At 40.5% G+C, this 22,194-nt stretch overlaps 1 protein-coding gene across 1 annotated transcript in view; it reads right to left on the minus strand.

The window, feature by feature from the left end:
• Positions 1-22,194, minus strand: part of LOC126095355 (myrosinase 1-like) — a 76,987-nt gene that overhangs the window by 33,448 nt on the left and 21,345 nt on the right. Inside the window, exons 4-5 of the mRNA XM_049910163.1 lie at positions 15,657-15,779; positions 15,400-15,580 (exon numbers count right to left, since the gene is read on the minus strand). Coding sequence (XP_049766120.1) covers positions 15,400-15,580; positions 15,657-15,779 — 304 coding nt within the window. The remainder of the gene's footprint in view (positions 1-15,399; positions 15,581-15,656; positions 15,780-22,194) is intronic.

Below are 22,194 nucleotides of genomic sequence, written 5' to 3' on the forward strand. Positions count from 1 at the left end.
GTATCAACAAACTGGTCTCTCGTTGGGAGAATTGTGTTCGTCGCCAGGGTGACTCTGTTGAGAAATAAACACGTAGACACGAAGAATAAAGATGCTGAACGTTAATAAAATTCGTTTTATATATAAATGTTCAAGAATTTTGGCATAAAAAATTTGGGGCATTACTTTCTAGCATGCCCTCGTACTTTGAGGAGGGAAGGGGTAACGGCGTCTCACTCATACCTCTGTCGAATGTCGACGAACGAGTAGCTGCAGCTCTGAAAACTGGTACGACCTCTGTGAAGAGAATAGCGAGGTAGAAGTGTGCTGGACGTCTACAGGAACAAGCTGCTGCTCTTTCGACTCCAGGAAAAACCAAACTGCGTGCTGTAACGACGGATCTCAATTATTTCCAATTGGATGCAATTGAGCGACATATATATGACTATTACGCACGGAAAGAATATCCCACCTTGAGCAAGCTGCTTCTCTCATTCCGAGGTAGTGAGTTGTTTTCGGAGGGAAACAACCCTTCAGTAATAGGATAGAAGATGTGATTGCGATGGAGTCGTGCCTAGAAATGTGGTTTTCTGAGGAAATACGTAAGTGCAAAGCTCACGAAATCGTTTGGTTGGACAAAACTTATTTGAATACTGGTTATTCCAGACTGACTGCCTGCAATGATCCCACTGCACGAGGAACAATGAATCTCTAGTAGGGGAAGACAGTCGGCCCACGCTTTTAGGTGCCGAAACAGTCTGGGAGGGGTTGTTCCAAATGCTTTGTTGTTGTTTACAGCGAGGAAATCTGGTGACAGCAACGAAATCTAAAGAGCTGTTCCTACGCCCCTTGCTTCCAAACACAGAAAAGAACTCTACTAAAACAATCGATAACGCACCATCTCACTGCGTTCAGTGAAGCAAAACTGTCATAGTGCAAGCCCTACAGAAAAATGACGTAGATTCGTTTGACAGGGAAATGAAAAAGTCAGAACTGAAGAAAACTCTAAAATAGCAAAAATCATGAAATACCATTCACGACGTAGGCCAAATTGCAGGAGAAGACTGTCAGTGTGTTGTGCCTTCCATACAATTCAATGTCATTTCCATACAATACGACTACTACGGAATCGAGAGAAATAATATGTTGCTGACAGAAATAAAATTTTTAAGTTAAAACACATCCACTTTGGAGTGCATGACACACTGTGCAATATCGCTCCCACAAAATGGAACAATATTGCCCAACAAATGTGGCACATCTTGGTACAGACATAGCGTCGAGAAGCTGCACTGGAAGTGTGGAAGAGTCAATAATTAGATTAGAGGATGAGAGCAGCAGCAGTGGACATAGTGACAAGTGAAATAGGAGATGTTGATGTAGATGATGATGACATTATCTTCGAAGACAATGAAGTCTACGCTCATCCATAAGATGCAGGTAAGAGACGCATCTATGAATTAAAATACCTGTTAAAGTACTGAAATATCTTAATCTCTGGGCTGTCGTCGCCACCTTCGTCGACTACAGCCGGCGCACCGCTACGTGGGAGAAACACGGCACCTTTGTATCTCTTGCCGGCGCGAAGCGCGCTCCCATCCTTCCCTTTCTCCATGCAGACACGCCTCTAGAGGATGCAAATCCACTTGACTTATGAACAGTAGTATGGAAGACTGCAGTGAGGAACATTACATCGAAGTAGCAAGATGCTATTAAGTACCATTAATATTCAGGGACTTATATACACACTTAAACATTTAAGACTATTTGTTACGATCAAGAACATTACTATAATTTGTATATAACACAGCTTCACAGAAGTGCCTACGGCGTACTGATCTATGTGTAACTCAAGTACTTAAGCGCGCGTAGTGTAAATAATCGCGTTGATCTGTAACCCTCTGGCCGACCGCGGTGGTCTAGCGGTTCTAGGCGCTCAGTCCAGAACCGCGCGACTGCTACGGTCACAAGTTCGAATCCTGCCTCGGGCATGGATGTGTGTGATGTCCTTAGGTTAGTTAGGTTTAAGTAGTTCTAAGTTCTAGGGGACTGATGCCCACAGATGTTTAGTCCCATAGTGCTCAGAGCCATTTTTTTGTAACGCTCTGGGATGTCTACTTGTATTTACTGGCCAATCTGGTCAATACAACAATCTTTCCTTTACCTCGACATGTATTTCCAAACGTTTTCTTCTTAATTACGAAGAGAGTGTGATTCGATCCCGCGAGTTTATTAGCACTTTCTCACACTTCCGTGGTGCTGCAAGGCAACGGCTCTTCAGTTTTCTGGTGAGATATTCGTTGCCGGGCGACTGACATCGCGTAACAACAAAGAGCCATGTAATGATATTGGCAACATAGCCATCAACTGTCACAGGCTTTCTTTTAGCTCCATGACTATAATGTACAAAAATAACGTAAAATTTCTTAAATTCGTGAACGGTATTTATCTATATCGTGTGTCGCTAATGCCATTACTTCGACAACTGCCATCGCTCATGGTAAAGCAGGCGAAACTAAAGGCTACATCCGTCCTCTACTGCCTCGGCTCACTGAGAAGACACAGGTACGACGCTTTGCACAGTGGAAGAGGCTACGCAGGGGGACCCACCAGTGCCCGCACGACTCCCACTGGTGTACAGGTGGAGGGAGCAGACCAGCTCGCTAGCTGACGAATGACAGCTTGTGCGAATCGGACTATGCATACAGCGAACCACTTAGGATCGATTGACCCTAGGCTGTACCTTGAACGAACCCTTCCACAGAAAACTTGCTGACAATGAATCCACAGAAATTATTTTTTGAGCAACATTTGAATTAGCAGCAGATAGCATTTAACGTTTATTATTTAATAATGTAAAATACTACTATAAATATTCCGATTTAATGAATTGATTCTCCTTTTTATCGATATTAACTTGTATTTTGTTGTGATTCATAATACTTTACCATACCTTTAAATACATATAAAAAAACTCTTATTACTGTAACAGTTATACTTTGCTTCTACGTTGTCGCACTTCACCTACAACAACCACCACAGCAGTTCTCTATACAATATTGCGGTATGATAGCATGTACAAACGACGCGTTGGAGTTGTTTTCCATTGGTAGCGGCATAGTTAATATGACAAAGAAAACTATTTTTAGAAAAATACATATTTACGTTCTTAAATACATCTGTTAATTTAACTTTTGAATTTCTGGTATGACTTCACGAGTCATTAAGCTTTGGGTCGGATGATACGGGTCTTAAGACCTTGTAGTGTCAATTGCCCAACTACCCTAACAGTACATATTTAATATTTTCTTACCCAGTTCCTACTAAGAAAATACAAATCGATCTTTTATCTGTGTTAATCCAGAGTGTCTTCTCTACGTTAATGAAACTTTTGCATCTTTCAACTTTTCTTTTCTCATCAGCGGCTGTTTGTTTTTAACTTCAGCTAGACAATAGTCTATAATACATCTCTCTCTCTCTGTCTTGGTAGCGTTGCTTCAAGTTATATTTATGGTCGAAATGATTTGCTCTCATTGTTGTAATATTTACATTAATAGAGTAAAGCAGCTATTTGTCACCGTTGTTACTGCACAATCGATACGATGTGAAATTATTGTTATTGTATATAAGTCAATTTATGTTTGGATAAAATTAGGTAAACTGCCGACTTCCTGTTTTCATTTGGAATCATAGAACCGTCATTGATCACACTACTAATGTCTTTCAATAAAATAAATTCTGGCATCCCATGCAAATGGGGAGCACTTGCAGCGAGTAAGTCTGATATGGTCCACCAACACTAAGAAAATATACAACAGTCATACAATTAAATCCTAACTGATATATTTAAAAATTTATATCTTTCCCATTTATTTTGAATAAAAAATACTTTTAATTACGAAATATTAGAGTGGCAACCAATGTTCATGACATTGTTGCAGTTACAAATGAATTAGGCACAAACAGCGATATAAAAATATTTTTCTACAAGTATCGTATTTTTATTTCAAGTAGAGGTAGAAACGAGTGTTATACAAATACTAGCTTTCAATGGAAACGGCAAGCCAAGAGTAATGTTAAAATTAAGACATGCTGGATGTGAGCAGAAATGACGTTTCTCGCAGGACACTAAAACAAGTCGGAGATTTTGTCTTTTCCCTCAGTACGTTGGTTTCTGCACGGAGCTGATTAGTTTCAGTTAATTCCTTTCCAAATTTATCCACATTCAGTAACTAGTTGCATTTATGAGGCAAAATTTCAATTAAGCAGCAATGATTTTATTAAAGCATCTAATGGCGGACGAAATGCGTATCAAGCTCTTCAAAGCAGAGTGCTGTTAAACAGTTTTTATTCATGCAAGCAGCCATCAGAGTTAAAGCCAAAATGGCTTAGTGTTCTTGAAATTAACTGTTTAACCTATTCCAGTATTTTAATTATTTTTGTGTGAATTTTTGACGTAGTAACTGAACGTAACTGACACTCACCAGTCAGAATTTACTGCTGTTGATCATGTCAAAGAAATATTTTCCAAATTAGAGACTTTAATTTTTGCTATGTCGATGGTATCGAACTGCATAAATCAGATTTCGAATGTGCGATAACGATTAACAACTTCTCAAGCCTATACTGATGCTGAGCTTGCAACTAAAATGGAAAATATTGCCAGAGACGAGGAAACAACAACTCAACACCATCAAAAACTAGAAGACGAGATGGCATAGTAGTCTGAACAAATTATCAACATCGTGAAGGGGAAATTTACGTAGTCCATGGAGGAGACTGACAAATGTCTTGGTAAAATAATTGACAGAAGATAAACCAACATTGAAAAGGACCTGGATGCCAAAATGGGCAACCAGAATGAGAAGATAGTTGAAGTAAAAAATTCCGTCACGTCAGAAACCAAAGAGGGGTGGGATTTAACAGACTGAGAGATTACAATGGTAACGTAACACATTACCAAAATTATGCAGGAAACCGAAACAGGGAGCTCATATGCAAGCTGCAAATTAAATAATATGTACTACAACCAGGATCTAGCTCACAGTCAAGCCACAGCCTTGTGTGGTGTGGCCGCTGTTCCTGTGCTGGCCAACACATTTATGGAGGAAAACTTTATCGTACATAGACAATTTGGTCTATTTATATTTGATAAGAAAACTGCCCACCCTCTCACGTTTATCTGCTCCTACACTGGAATACTGCTTCACTCTTGGAGCAACGTGCAAAAAAATTAGATTTGTCAGCGGATTTATGCAAGGTGTCCCATAAAGGCAGCTGAACTATGTGCAACATATGAGGAATTTGAAGTCTTTCCTCACAAATATTGGTTGCAGAATTCCTCCGCAAAGAGGTATTTGAGGGAAGACGCTACAATGCAGACATGTCCGAAGAACAGATTTCGTACGTATAAAAAATATATGCGCCTCTACAGCAAACAATGATACCTTTAGTGTTTGACCTCTTGCGAGATTCAGGTGAGGCAGCGAGCAATGAGGATAATGGACAGGGCACACTATGTATGTAGTGTATGACATACGGGAATTAGGATTGGATAGGAAGTGTTCTGTGGTTTTCTAAGTGGTTAATGCAACCGCTCACGATAACCGGGGAATCCAGGTTCCAGTCCCGGTCCGGCACAAATTTCCACCAATGGATTCCGATTGCAGCTGATGGAATTCCTCGTTCGTCGAGTGGCAGGGCAGTCTAAGAAAATACTTCGAAAAATACGTGAACAAAACCAAGTATTGGGTTGAATCAGTAACAAACTGAGACATAATTCACTCATTGAAAGCTAAATTGCTTATGTATGTGCCAAATAAACTGATAAACAGGTTAAATTGTGCCTTGAACTAGTACCGCCTATCACAATTTATGTCAAATCAGATATTATTCAGCATAGCATTCTCTCACATGCTTAAAAAACATGCCCTATGGCACTGGTCCAAGAGGTGCCAAAGATACTTTGATAAAATTAAGCAAGGGTACTTTGATGCAAAGCTTTTATATTAGCCTGACGTGAGTGAGGATTTTTATTATTCAGTAGATGGGTCAAGCACTGACTTAGGAGTACGTCTGTTTCAAATCCAGAAGATAGATGAAAGACTGTTTGTACTATTGGCTTCGCAAGCAGGTTTTTCACTAACTCTGAGCGATCTTTGCTGCAGAGCTTGAAGCCCTGACTGTTGTGCATATATTCATACACTTTCCTTGTTACTTGTTTGAAAACCACATGAATGTTTACCAGACATCTAGCTCTTGGTGAACTGCAGCAATTTGTTACATGCCAGGGTAGCGAGATGGTAGTTAGTATTGCAAAACTATGGCTTCAAAATAATGTTGTGGCCAATGCCTTGTCACACCTACAAGAAGACTTAGATTTGATTTTTATGTATCATTACCAATAAGGTGACACCAATGTAGGTTTCATGAAAAACGACTTAAATCGCATATACTTTTTGAGCTTATGTAGGAACATAGGTACAATGCAAAACACTGATGTATGGTGACAAAAAATCAAAGAAGAGCTAGTGCAGAATCCCACCAAACAGTTATTGGAGACGCCCAGAATTAGATTCAGACGAAGTCGGATACACGTTAATTTGGTGCTCACATCATACATTGGTGGGGGAGGATGCACCAAAAATCTTGGCAAGTAGGTTCTGTAATTTCACAAACATGTACAAGAAACTACAAAAACTACCAGAGATCTGGGACCTCCATCATGTCAGGTTAGAGGAGGACGTTGAAGAAATTCCGAGGCGGACCGCTAGATTTGTTACCGGTAGACTCAATCAACAAGAAAGTATTACGGAGGTTTCGGTAATTCAAATGGGAAACTCTGGAAGGAAGGTGACGTTGTTTTCGAGGAACACTATTGAGAGCATCTAGGGAACTGGCATTTGAAGCTAACTGCAGAACGCTTTTACTGCCGCCAATGTACATTTCGCGTATCACAATCTCAACATAAGAGAAGTTGGGGTTAGTAGGAAGGCATAGAGAACTCGTTTTTCACTCGCTCTGTAAGGGAGTGGAATAGGAAAGGAAATGACCAGTGGTGATGTAGGGTACCGTCCGCCAGGCACAAGACGGTGACGTACTAAGTACGTACATGCAGATGCAGATGCAGATGTAGATTTGGAACAAGGGTACTAAGCCGATAAAAATGAATAAAGCGTCCAAAGATGTAAAAAAAATTATGTGCAAAGAAAACACAACTAACCAAAATCCTAATAGTGAGGATACATACCAATACAATCAATGAAGAACCTGAGCACATAATATTTCAAACGTTTTGTTGATTCCGAGAGCAATGTAACGGTAGCAATGCACGAACTAGTTAGATATCTGTATGTATAAGTATACATGTTTACACTATAAGTACGTGAAGTGTCTTTCCGAAGAATCACCAGCCCGACTGCACATATTTGAAATTTTGTTTTTACAGTGTGTACGTGGAGTCAGCGGAAACTATTACCGCTGGAACGAATTTCACGTGACGCCGAATGTCAACAGAGACGCCGGTTTGCTTCCCATTACAAACAAAAGTTTTTAAATCGGAATTTTGCGTGCCCATTCTATAGAGTGCTCCCAAATTAGTTTTGTCTGATATTTGTTTTATCGATATGCGTTAACAGGGACAGTAAAACGAGAAGAATAACAAGTGCCCCAGCAGCTACTCAAGTAGCGCTGCATGACTGACGGTAGCTGTCAGCGCGGCCAGGTCAGAACTCGTTTGTTCTTCGTGTGACCTGTCGTACAGCCCCTGTTAACGCATATCGGTTAAACGAGTATGGCAGTAGACTAATCTCGGACCGCTGTATCGACTGGGCACGTAAAATTTCGCTACAAAAAGTTTTGTTTGTAACGGCAAACAAACCGACGTTTTCCGCCGACTTTGGGCATCGCATAAAGACGTGATGAGCACAATTTGTTTGAGCTGACTCCAGACTGACAACGCAAAAGCGAAATTGCGTATATCGGGTGAAACGGTAGAGAAAATTCGCTTGACAGCCTCTTAGGAGAGAACTTTTAACTTTGCAGCGCGTCAGGAGAGACGCTCTTTACCTGTCTAACCTGACATTCAGTAAGGTTCACCGTAATTATAGCACATACCACAGTGAGCACTGGTTGTGTAAACTCGTAACCTTGCTTGTAGGAAATCTGGTGTGAAATTACACGAATTTAATGTGGGTGCCAGTGACCTCTTATCCTTGACTTTATTTCGTTTTTTGTAAAGTGATGTTCAATGAATGCGACGTATTACCTGATTGCTAGCTAGTGTGATTAAGCGAATGCTGTTTGAACACAGTTCTTTACTTTTACGCCGGAACTATTTGTTGGATATGTGAATTCAAGACTGGAAGATTGAATTTTTATTATAGTTAGATTATGAGTGTATGAACAACATGAGAAAATTATCCATCAGATGATTTCTATCGTTACTGGGGGAGCAATGTAGTGTCAAGCGCCTAACTGCCCAGACAGTTGAGTTTAAACAATTTTTATGTAATGTATGCTAAAAACACGAATCGATTCTTAATCTCTGATAATGCAGAATATCCTCTCTACATTAATGAACCTTTTACGTCGCTAACCTGTTATTTCATCATCAGTGTTAGTTTGGTATCTTAGACTAGACTGACTCTACATCTCTCTCTCTCTCTCTTCTTGTTACTGTTGCTTGAAGTTAGGTGTAGTGATGGGGAGCTCGTGAATGAGTCGTTCAAATGAACGCTTCACTCCAGTGAAGTGTGAACTAACCACTCAATTTCAATGAACTGGTACTTCAAACTCTTGGAGATAGCACACTCCACACTTTTTGCTAGTTCACTCACTCTCTTCCCCTCTCCCTCTCCCACTACATCGGCGCTACGTCACACATTCTCCCTTCTCTTCAGTCCTCCCTCTACTGCCTGTCGACGAATCGCGCGATGTTTGTGGAGAACGATAGGTTTAGGAGGGGTTTTGGCGTTGAGGGGCGAGGGGAAGGCAGCGTCAGCTGCTTCTTGCAGTGCTGGCATCATTACCCGTGACCATTTGTGCAGCTATACTTCGCGTTTACGGGTAGCCTACCGTTGGCAGCACTTGCAGACAAATGAATATTAAATAAAGATACAAACGAAGAGGCTCGCTGTATGAGCACACACAGCTAACATGAAAATAAAACGTTTGCTAATAACACTCAAAGAGGGATTTTACTTGAAATCGTACCAATGACTACATGTGACAGTTTACGTTTTTAACGTGGAGGGTTATTATTCTCAACAAAAATAAAATCTACAGGAAAACTTATGAATAATTACTTAACGTAGGTGTATAGACTTTGTGACAGTGGTAAACATACTCATTCTATTTTGGATTAAATTTTAAAAGGAACATAAAATTGGACTGCATTTCGTTGGTAGCCCTAGTTTTCAGTCCATGAATACAACAAATAATGTTTCACTTGGCAGATAAAGACTTTTTCGGACGCTTCATGAAAAAATGTCAAGCAAGACACGCTTCTCTGTTTATCTTTCCTTTGTCCGCTTGTGGTTGAGGCACAGTTTCTCGCGCCGCGCGTCGCGCGTGCCTCGCTAGCACCGTGGGAAATTTGAGGCGGGGAGCGAAAAATAGCCGGGCCATATGCTCACACCGGAACGGCGGATACGAGCATTGGTAGTATTGCCCACGATACGGTCGCAGGTTCGAATCCTGCCTCGGGCATGGATCTGTGTGATGTCCTTAGGTTAGTTAGGTTTAAGTAGTTCTAAGTTCTAGGGAACTGATGACCTGAGATGTTAAGTACCATAGTACTCAGAGCCATTTTTTGAAGTATTGCCCATACGATAAATTTTGCTTCACTGTGTACTAAATTTAATTGCCTTTGGGTAGTTTTCGTTTTTCGACATTTAAACCCTCCGGCTTTCTTCGTTAGTACGTTATACATTTCTGTATAGTTATGTTTTGGTTTTCTTCTGTCAAGAAAAATGCATACTTCAGTAACTGATGAGCCATTGGCCGCTGGAATTGTATCATATGTCTCCGCGATGTTTTCAGATCGCAAGAAGGGACAGAGCGTAGTGAATAATGAAGCTAGGAATATTATAAAATCATGTGTTTAAGAATCAAGGCAGGAAAGTAAAACAAGGTTATCTTCTCACTGCCTAGTATGCTGACGTATCTGTACAATCCGTTACAAAAATTTAGAAAGGGATAATCTCCACAGGTGTGATCCCTTTGTGCTCCTGGTAAAAAAGTCCAAGATCTGAAGTATAGAAGTCTCACTGTGACTACTCTGATATGTATGTAATCATGTAATACGACACACTGTACTACATGCATGTGAACATCACATTTCCACTGCAAGCCAGAAACAGTGGAAAAGCAGTCACAAATAACAATGTTTTAATTGGTTCCCCGTGATGAGAAAAAGCATTTCAATTGTTTCATGCACATTATCAGCATTAATAAACCAATTATACAACAGGCTACACAAATGAAGAAAATGGTCGGTATTATTACGAAAGCAGGAATGTAATGATTAGATATATTTAATTTGTTGAAATGTACTGCTGACAAAGGCAGACCTACTTTCATGACAATGTTTTTCGAACTCCAACTTACAAGGCACACATGGCTAGTTTGTGCATTCCTGTCGCGCGCATTATCCTCCGCTGCTGACAAACCACTGACCATTGTGTTGTGCGACAGATCAATTGTGTATTTTTCTCAATAACAACTATTTTATTCGCGATCAGACATTGTCAGTTTGGCAAGCCGCAGGTGAGTAACCAGTATCTGGCATGTGCCTATCATTCCGCCTGAAGGAACGCTCTTCATTATTTTAATACTGCTCAGATCAAGAGAAGGAATAAAATCCTTTGGTAAGTTTCCATTCCAGTCGCTCAGTGTTAAAAATGCGATGGGTTACGGGGATTCCACCAAAATTCCAACAGAATTGGCAATCTACTTTTGTGAGAGTTGTTGACCTTTTCTCATTCGAAGAAGCATCACCGTTTGTGAGTAACGGCCACATTTCTCTTGGTGACTGGTTTAATTGTACTTCCTTTGTCACAGTGTAATTTGTCAAACTCATCTCACAGCAGCTATTGAGATAGAATTCCGAAACGGGTACCTCATTAAACAAGTAATTGGCAATCACAGAGCTCAAAGCTTACGTGCAACCTCATAGTGTCGGTTTGCAGTAACATAAAAGAAGAAATTTCATGTTTATTTTCTTACTAGGAAGCTCTTGTTTCGCTAGTTCTCGATAACTCTTAAAAAATTAGTCACTGGAGTGAAATAAATAGAAAGGGAAGTATAAGTACTCATATATCGCCATAGATAAGAAAGTTCCGTGTCTTTAAGAGTTGGCAAAACACTCTCCTCCTTCACCAAACTTTCGTTTCGGTGTCTCGAGCGGTTTAGGAGATATGAGAGATGCGATTATTTCATTCTCGCGGCCGTGAGATCGGAAGTGAGCGCGCTACATCGAATCCATTTTCTCGAGATCGGAGGTAGATAGAGACCTCCTCCCAAGTCTAAACAAAAATTCAGAATGTTAGCTAAATTTCATACGCAGCAACATATGGTGTAATAAGCATCAAACGCAAAATCATAGCAACCCCTAATTTCCGTTGCAAACTTTTTGAGTTTTACGTAGTGTCTTTCTAAAATGTGTACATCACAATAAGAATGGTCATTAGCGAGGTGATGGGCACTTCGCCAGGAAGATGACATACAACGCTACAAGTAAGGCAAAAATCATATATTTTCGGCCAATAGTTTCTGTAAAATCGTTTGTGAAAGATAACAGTTTGCTCGCGCTTCGGTTCTGTCAGCGCGGAGCGTCGCCAGTCGGCGCGTGCGAAGTGTGGTGTACGCGTCGCAATTTATGCGCTGCACCCGCGCGACCCGTGCGGCACGTGCGTGTCGCGCTGTAGTGTCGTGTCACGTCACACGTGCTATACGCGTCTTAATTTGCGCCTAGCCTAAGAGTGTAAAACGTTGCGTGCACGTTACTGCATAGTTCGGCCATCTGTTGGTAAAACTATGAAGTATTACGAAGCTTTATTGTACGAGCGAGGCGAAGCGAGCGTAGCCGCGGCTGAGCGGCGAACTAGGCAACTTCGCCAGACTTCCTTACTTCATGAATGAACTCCTTCATTTGAACGCTTGACGGCAAAGAGTGAAACGAATGAAGTAGTTCATGGGAATGAACGGGTTCGACCCATCTCTAGTTAGGTGTATGATTGAACTGATTTGCTCCCATTGTTATAATACTTATTGTTGTGTATTGAGCAAGAGGCAGACGACAAACACAGCGAGGGGCCTCCACCAACCACTAGCAAGTTGCCACTCAGTCTCCAGATGGCTCTCACAAACAAGGCCTCTTCCTGCTTCTGCGACTCTTCCTCTGGCGCGTCGTATACCTCCGCCGATATAGTGTGGACAGGAACCATATAGAGCGCTGTCTAATGAAGGCTACATTGTTTCGACCTCGTACTGCTGGACATGGAAATCCTTCCACTAACAGTCACATACACTCAGTTATGAACCAACATTTAGACAGTTCAGTTCAGTGTGTTCAGTTTGCCCTCTACAGTACCCTGAAGATCATCTGTTTACGGAGCTATTTATGGAGAAGAAGGACTATTAACAGAGCCAACACAATCTGACTATCTCATAGACTGCCAAGAAACAGCAAAGTTACTTAGATATCATTGTATTATGTATAGGACATAAAGCGCTACGCGTTACACTGTACCAGTTAACAATCACGTTATAACATGCTTTTAATAAAAGGCATTGTTTATTTCTTACTGCGTTGCTACTTCTCTGTTAAGAGTGCCATCCTGTCACACAAGTGTTTAATTAGCAAGCAACAGTCGCCCACCTTTAAGGTACTATAGTAAGGAAACACTTTTCTGCAATCATGGATGTTTGGGCTGATAATTCAGCAGCATTCAGTTACTACATTCACAGCAACAGGCGAAAGCAGCACCACTATCATCCGACTTGTGGAACCGATATGATGTGAAAATATCATTATTGCACTCAAGTTATTTCACATATAAACAAAATAAGGTAAATTACTGATTTCCTGTTCTCATTTTTAGTCATTGAACCAGCTATTGATGACACTACATGGATGTTAATAAAATATATTCTAGTATGCCATACAAACGGAGGGAGCTTGCAGGGAGCAATAAGCCTGATACGATCCACCAACAGTAAGCAAAAAGCACAAAAGTCATAGCATTACATCAACTAACTCAAATACGTGAGTTGGAACTTTAATAGTGGCAACTATTTAATTACAGCTCGTACAAAACAAATACGTGTTTCAAAGTTTTACTGACCTTCAAAGTACTCACCAGCATTGTGTATAACCTGAGAACGAAGTCTTTCGCGACAGCACTTATATGTAAAACATTCTCGGTTTTCTTGTCGCGTCAATTCGGGATAAAATCTCGAGCTTTCGACGATAGCTTCCATCGTCATCGTCAGGAGCAAAATCTCGAAAGGTCAAGATTTTATCCTGAACTGACGCGCCAAGAAAACCGAAAATGTTTTACATATTGTATACAGGATGTTACAAAAAGGTACGGCCAAACTTTCAGGAAACATTCCTCACACACAAAGAAAGAAAATATGTTACGTGGACATGTGTCCGGAAATGCTTACTTTCCATGTCAGAGCTCATTTTATTACTTCTCTTCTAATCACATTAATCATGGAATGGAAACTCACAGCAGCAGAACGTACCAGCATGACTTCAAACACTTTGTTACAGGAAATGTTCAAAATGTCCTCCGCTAGCGAGGATACATGCATCCACCCTCCGTCGCATGGAATCCCTGATGCGCTGATGTAGCCCTGGAGAATGGCGTATTGTTTGGTTCGTGGGGCGCTCAACTGCGTGGTTATCAGCGTGGCGTATTGTATCACAGCCGTCCACAATACGAGCACGAAGAGTCTCTACATTTGGTACCGGGGCTGCGTGGACAAGAGCTTTCAAATGCCCCCATAAATGAAAGTCAAGAGGGTTGAGGTCAGGAGAGCGTGGAGGCCATGGAATTGGTCCGCTTCTACCAATCCATCGGTCACCGAATCTGTTGTTGAGAAGCGTACGAACACTTCGACTGAAATGTGAAGGAGCTCCATCGTGCATGAACCACATGTTGTGTCGTACTTGTAAAGGCACATGTTCTAGCAGCACAGGTAGAGTATCCCGTATGAAATCATGGCGGCGAATCGAGGAAGTACAGTACATACTGACGAAACTAAAATGGGCTCTAACATGGAAATTAAGCGTTTCCGGACACATGTCCACATAACATCTTTTCTTTATTTGTGAGTGAGGAATGTTTCCTGAAAGTTTGGCCGTACCTTTTTGTAACACCCTGTATATATAACCCGTTGCCAACGATGTGGAGGTCGTAGGATACTCTTAGCAGTGCCAGTTGTGTTGACAGTTCGAGAGGTGCGGTCTATTGCCCGACGAATTTGTAGCTATGAAGTGTTTCCTTCACTTTAGAAATCGAGTTGAACTCACGAGGGCTTAAGTCAGGGGAGTGCAGTAGGTGGTATAGCACTTAGCATCCCCATCAGTCAAACAAATCAGTAACAGCTTGCACTGTACGTGCTTGAGCATTGTCCTGCAAAATGATGGTCAGATCCTGCAGAAAGGGTCATCACTTGCCTCTAAGCTGGTCGTAGTGTTCCAAAAATGAACAGCACAGAGACAGAAATAAATAGTTGTCACTATTAAAGTTCCAACCCTCGTATTTAAAAATAAATTCATCTAGTCATTCATTTTTACAAAAGGTGCTATTATAGACTATTAGAAGATCTTATACGTTTCTCGCAGAATCTCAGCTACTGAAGTTATCAGAAAATGGTAATCCACAGCTTCAAGATCTCAAGAATTCGTCTCTGACAAAAGAAAATAAAGAATTTTATGAGTCCTGATTTGGATGAAGAGAACTATAGAATAAATTTGTTGGCACGGAAATGTAACTTAGCTCCAACTAACGAAATCCTGTTAACTGCATTTTTAGGACTATTAGTGATTTTGCAAACCTGGGTGTGACGTGTTTGTTCGGGTGCCACTGGGAGTTCGACATACGGGTTTCAGAGTTGACTTGAAATGAGTGGTCCACTAAAAAATTCCAGAATGTTCCCTCAGAGAATAAATACGTCTATGTCTTTTACGATTGTAAGAGATCTGGCGTTACAGTGTTAAAAGTAAGACTCTTTTTAATTTAAATATTTGTTGTGCGGACCGCTCTGTGGTGGACCCTAAACAGCCCGCAGTGTGGAGACGGCCCTGTACTGTAAATCAAAATAGAGGATGCGTAGAGGAATGCGGTAGAGTGCCGACTGGAAAGGCAGGCAGATGGGCGGAGCTTCGACGGCGCGCTGGCCACCCACCGTTCTGTGTCGCTCTGTACTGCTCGTGGTACAGGTGCCAGACGCGCGCGTGCGCCTTGACCACCGTGTGGGTGGACAGGTAGTCGCCGATGCCGGAGGCGTTCTGCGACGGCGCGAAGCCCACACTCGCGTACCCATTCGCAAAGACGGCCGGTTCGTTGAACGTGATCCACCACTTCACCTGCACAGACAGACGCTGCGAATAAAGTCTGAAAATTACCGTCTCACCGAGGATGCTGAGTGGAACCGAGACTTACCCTATCCCCGAAGTTTTCAAACAGAACCCTGGCGTACTCCACAAAGTAGTCGGCCATCAGCTCGTTGGGCCAGCCTCCGAGGTACTGCAGCGCTTGAGGCAGGTCCCAGTGGTACATCGTCACCTGCACAAAGCGACACACCACACAATCAGATCTCTCTGTATCCTGTTAACAACTGTGCTGTATATACATACAGGATGTAATAAGAGTAAAATGGTAGAAGTTTTGTCTGAAACTGCTTTATTTCCGAGTTACGACGCATACTGTCATTTGTGGTAGGCATTAAATCGTGGGACAATACAGGCTTTTGGCGTGTCGTGTTCACCTGCATCTCGACTGATGTGTTGCTTTGAGGACGGAGCTCTTGCACATTTCAGTCCAGACTGTAGCGCCTAGAACCGCTCGGCCAGTGCGGCCTGCTTCTTTCGGACTCTCTCAGAGAGCTCGTGTGTGGTGTAGCAATTGACAATGTAGCACAACTATAGCAGCCAACTGAAAATAGCTGTGCAACCGTGCAGACTGAGCTTAACGGAGCCTCCAACATACCAAGAGCGGAAATAAGTCGAGCACTTCACTGTCTTCGTCTACACGGACATCATTTTCAACATGTACTCGGGTTAATGTACGGTACATAGTTGTGTTGAATTTCAGGCTCCTTCATCTCCTTGCTTCCTGAATTAATTTTCTTTTGCTCTTGTGATCCCTATTCTATTGCGTAACTCTGAAATGAAGAAATTTCAGACAAAATTTTATTAAACGCTTCACTCTTATTTTGACGCATGGGTGTAATACATGCATCAAAATTCAAATATATATATATATATATATATATATATATATATATATATATATATATATATATATATATATATATATATATTTGAATTTTGGCATATATATATATATATATATATATATATATTTGAATTTTGATGCATGTATTACATATATATATATATATACAACAGGAAAAACCCGGACGAAATTGATGACTTCTGGACGACAATGGAAGAAACTATCAGAAAAATTCCTGCACAGAGTCAAAATAATACTGGGAGACTTCAACGCTAAACTCGGAAAAGAAAAGATATACAGACATATCACAGGAAAACATACTCCACACAAGGACACCAACAAAAACGGAAAACATCTGATTGACTTTTGCAAAAGCCGACCTTGCCATTATGTCAACAAAATTCAAGAAACCAACACGAAAACTTACCACATGGAAATTCCCCAGCGGAAAGCAAGAACTACAAATCGACCACGTAATAGTCCAGAAAGACTCACAAAAATAAATTTTGAACATAGACACCCGTAAAGGCTGCTTCGACTCAGACCACCACCTACTACAGATCAGGATTCATCTTTTGCCCAAGAAAAAGCTCCAGAAGAACAAAATTGTTAGACCAGATCTAGAATACGTTACTTTAAACCAGACACAAATATTACACAAAATTAAAATGGAGAAAACGACAGACTGGACACAACTTTCACGAAGAATCCGAGAGGCCATGAAACTAGCACAAGCACCACACACACGGAAACACCGTTGGTGGAACCACACATGTGACCAAGCTATTGACCAACGAATCAGTGCATGGGAAAAATTTAGTAGCCATAAATCCCAAGAGAATTGGGTGAACTTCTTGAAAACACAGAAGCAATCGAGCAAAATCATTCGCAGGGGAAAACGACAGTATGACAAATGGCGACTGACAGAGATCGAATCGGACTTCATGAAGAACAATACAAGAAACTTCTACAGAACGTTCAGAGAAAATATGACTGGATATCAACCACCCAACTTGTGCTTCAAAAGACCGGATGGAACCCTAGAAACCAATACCAAAAACAATTGTGACATTCTGGCAAAGTACTTTGAAAAACTGCTCAACACGGACCCCCCTATGGAAGAAATGTTGACAGAAACGAGCACATACAATCCAGATAGTGAACCTCCAACTCTAGAAGAAGTTAAAGAAATAATCAAGTCACTCAAGAATCGTAGAGCACCAGGAGAAGATGGCATCATCGCGGAAATCTGGAAGTTACAAGACCCAGAACTCACCAAAGACATCCACAGGATCTTGGAAGACATCTGGAAGACCATGAAAATTCCTGACGACTGGAAAACTGCCCTGATACACCCACTACACAAAAAAGGTGACAAGACTGACCCGAACAACTACAGAGGAATATCCCTACTACCGGTCACATACAAGATCCTCTCTAAAGCTTTACTGAACAGACTAGAATGCCAGACCGACCACTTGATTGGGGAATACCAAGCAGGCTTCCGTAAAGGGTGGTCTTGTGCGGAACAAATTTAGAACCTGAAAATGATTTTACAACACAAACAGAACCTGATCATTACCTTTGTTGACTTCAAAAAGGCGTACGACTCTATCGACCGGAAAACTCTCTTCAAAATTCTAGCAAAATACAAAGTAGAAACAGAACACAGGCTATCATAGAACAAACTTTAACCAACACGACCTCCAAAGTAAAGTTCTGTGGGGAACTATCAGAGCCCTTTGAAATTCGCACAGGTGTCCGACAAGGCGATGGCCTCTCACCTCTCCTTTTCAATCTGGTGTTAGATAAGGTCATAAATGAATGGGAAACATCACAACAGGGGATAACCTTAGGAAACCTACAGATTAAATGCCTGGCTTTTGCAGGCGATTTGGCGATTGTCAAAAAGACGCTATTGAAAAACTGCACGTAATCGCTTCCAAAACTGGACTACAGATCTCTTACGAAAAGACACAGTTTATGAGCACAAAGAAACTCTCATCTCTGAACACAAAGTGTGGCACGATTTACAAAACGGCAAACTTCAAATACCTCGGTGAAACACTACAAATGAGTGGACATAACAGAGACTCAAACGAAGAAAGAAAGACTAAACTGGACAAGGCATACAAAGTAGTGTGGAATCATTACAACAAGAAGTCTATCTCACAAAAAGCCAAATTACGCCATTACGACACGGTGGTGCTCCCCGAGGCACTATATGCAGCAGAGACCACACTAATCCTAGGGCATACACGTATCACACAATTAGAAAAAGTAGAACGGAAAATACTTAGGAAAATATTTGGCGCAACTAACAACAATGGAATATGGATCAAGAAACCTACAGAGGAACTGTAGAAACATACGGAGACAATCACAGAAAAGATTAGAAAACGCAGACTACAATTCTATGGAAACCTATACAGAATGCCATCACACAGGCTGACCAAACAGATCTTTGACTGGGTAACCACTAGAAACAACAAATGGGTGGCAGAGGTAGAAAACGACCTGAACCAACTCAACATAGCAGCAGACACAATAAACGACAGAATAAAATTCAGAAACATCATTAAGAAAAGTAAAGTACATGAGATACAATGTGACAAACGAACAGGCATAAAATGGACCGAAGAACGCAAGCAAGATCACAGCCAGAAGATGAAAGAAATATGGGCAGCCAAAAAGGCAGTCAAGATGAAGCCGAAGACACAAAGTCGACAAAAAGCATGGACAGAGGACCGGAAACAGAAACACAGCGAGCGAATGAGGGAAGTTTGGGCAGCAAGGAAGGCAGCAAAAGGAACTGGCCATGTAGTTTAGTCCAAATGCGCTCTTTAAGGGCAAAACACCAATAATAATAATAATTATATATATTTGGAGAGGGAGTTGTTGACATTATATTGCAGGCATCAATTAAGAAGGAATTTTTCCAAATTCCATCTCTAAGAAGGTGAAATAGGGGATGAAAGGTTTTCCAAAAATAATGTCGCTATTAAGGAAATTTTGAAGCTAGAACTACGAAGATTAGTATTTGGTTTCTCGGTTAGAAATAAAATAATACGTGTTTCAGCATCTTTAGAAATTCAGCTACTAAGGAAATGAAATAGTGTGTGAATTTTTTTTAAAAAAAGATCATTCATTATTGAACTACTAAAATATTTTCAAATCTACGTCTATGAAAATTGGTATTTAACTTCTTAGTCGTAAAGAAAAAAAAAACATGTTTGAGTGTTTCTGGAAATTCAACCCCTAAGGGCTAAAGTAGGGCATAAAAATGGATGAAAATATGTCGTTATGAAACACAATCGGGTTTTGATCAGAAGTATATTCGAAGAAGACCATGCTTATACAGCTTTAATCAGCGTGAAAAGTTTAGAAGGTGTCAACTAAATCAAAGAAAGCTATTTAACAGTCTTCATGTAAAATCAGTTTTTTTCAGAACTGCATAAAAAAGAAACCGGTCTCTAACAGACTAATTTTGCAGTTGTCATAATATATGTTAATAAAATTATCTTTGCTGTAATTACTACCCAAACTAATCATCACTGACGAGAAAATACATAGCACGTTAAAACTCCATTGCGTGTACATGAATATCCGTTTGAGATGAGAAAATTCAGCACCGGCTGTAAGACTGGTGCTAATGATTATAGAACCACTTGTCCGATTTGGCTCTTTCTTTTTTTAATTCGCTACAGGAACTTAAATTTAACCTGTTGGAACACTTTAATTATGAAAGCCATATAGAAGGTGTAATGTTGATGCATTAATTTGCTCTGAAAGCGGTGCTGATATTAAAGACAATAAAAGCGGGTTAAAAGCTGTGAGCTATCTGGGGAAGTTAACCTTGCATTACTGACCAACTGTTTCAGCAGGTATCCAGTCTAGCTTACCAAATTCCCAACCAGACTACCATTAATTATAATATTTTAGTAGTCATGTTACGATAACCGGTGATATACATACATATATATATATATATATATATATATATATATATATATATATATATATATATATATAAAGACAATTGAAATAAAAAGAAATAAATGTCTTTGGCGCCTTATTTAGGATGGTGAAAATGTGAGTTTGTAATCTTACGGAACACATCAAATATGAAGCCAAGATTGGGAGACTGCATACAACACTGCATTCATAAAATAACACACGAAGAACGTTGAAACATATGCAAGAGGAAATTAACCACAACCAACCGATTCAATTTTCACCCAAGTTACGTTCGTAGCGCAATCCTGTCCGTCATAAAATTACCACACATTGGTATACTAAATTCGTACTAACTCTCGGACTATCTGCCCCAGGTGGTAATTTCTGGAGCGCCAAATTCATATTCTTGAAGGAAAAACAGCCTTGTTTCACAAAGCGCCTAGCATCCAGTGCATGTTGGTCATCAATTGTTCATATGATTTTGAAACGCATCCTTGTTCGTTTTTGAAGATTTTAACACATTCTAAGTTGATTTCTGAACAGATCGTAAGTTAATTTTTGAATTTGTTCGTAGTGTACGTGACATGTCTGCTAGGAAAATCCTCGTCGCATCTAGAAATAAAAGTCTTCCCCGCAGACAAAAGTGGACGTGGCTATACGAGCTGCGCCGAGTAAATTCTACGGGTGAATGCCAATCGCTGTTTCTGTGGTTGATTCGGTGTGTCAATGATAAGCGTTCTTGTAATTCTTAGCGAAATCCATAGATTCAGACTACCAGAGTGGAAATAAACGACTAACAGGAATGACAGGTAAGAAAGATTGCATATTATCTGCTCAGTGTATCGTAGAAAACGAAATTTTGACAGAAAATGTTTCCCGGAACGCTATACTACTAATGATCAGTTCTACAGTCCCCGGTTAGCATCCGTTTAAGTTCTATACTCGGAATAGGGCGGAAAACGCGATGTACGGACACGTAATAACGCCTAAACGGAGAATAAACGAGGAATAACTGAACCGGTGATTCTGGCAGGTTTAAGATTGTTTGCTAGACCGCGGAAGGAGAATAAACAGACAAATCACACAAATTATATGGAAGAATATGACGATTCCAAATGTATATAAAATTTCGTACTACTACTACTACATTCTACATTTCGATTTCATGCTTGAGAAACTAGAGCATATGAATGAAATGTGAAACTACTTCTTAATAAAACTTTTTGTTGTAGTAGACCTGATAGGCATTTGATATTGGTACTTCGTGAATTATATTTTGTCGTGTTGTGTATGTAAATGAAGTAGATGAAAATGATCATTTGTGCCCAAACAGTCTCCCTTATTTGGCGTGAGTTACAATTGCTGCAATATTGGAAAGGCCTGTTCCCTGTCATCTAGCAGACAGTGACAAAACAGACGTAATCAAATCGATAAAACCATACCAGTCTTGGGTACTATTCGTATTAACACCTTTTTTTATATTAGAAAACGACATTTTGTTTTTGCATGTAACAAAACGTTTGACGATCTTTGGTGAGGTAATAGATTCTTTCGCACAAAGGGGAGCACGTCTTATAAAACTCTAGCAAGACTTGAGAGAAAATAATTCTGGGACCTAAGGATTGAAGAAATGTGTACTGCCTCTGGTCTTTATTGCTTTTATGTCACACAAAAGAGAAAGTTATTAGCTAATAGGCAGTATAGAGTGCAATTTTCTGAAGAGCTCGTATTCTTCCTGTCACAAGTAATCCGACCCAGTATTAACTGTGAGTTGGTTTTTTTTCCG

The sequence above is a fragment of the Schistocerca cancellata genome, chromosome 8 (assembly GCF_023864275.1).
Source record: "Schistocerca cancellata isolate TAMUIC-IGC-003103 chromosome 8, iqSchCanc2.1, whole genome shotgun sequence".
NCBI classification, from domain to species: Eukaryota; Metazoa; Arthropoda; class Insecta; order Orthoptera; family Acrididae; genus Schistocerca; species Schistocerca cancellata.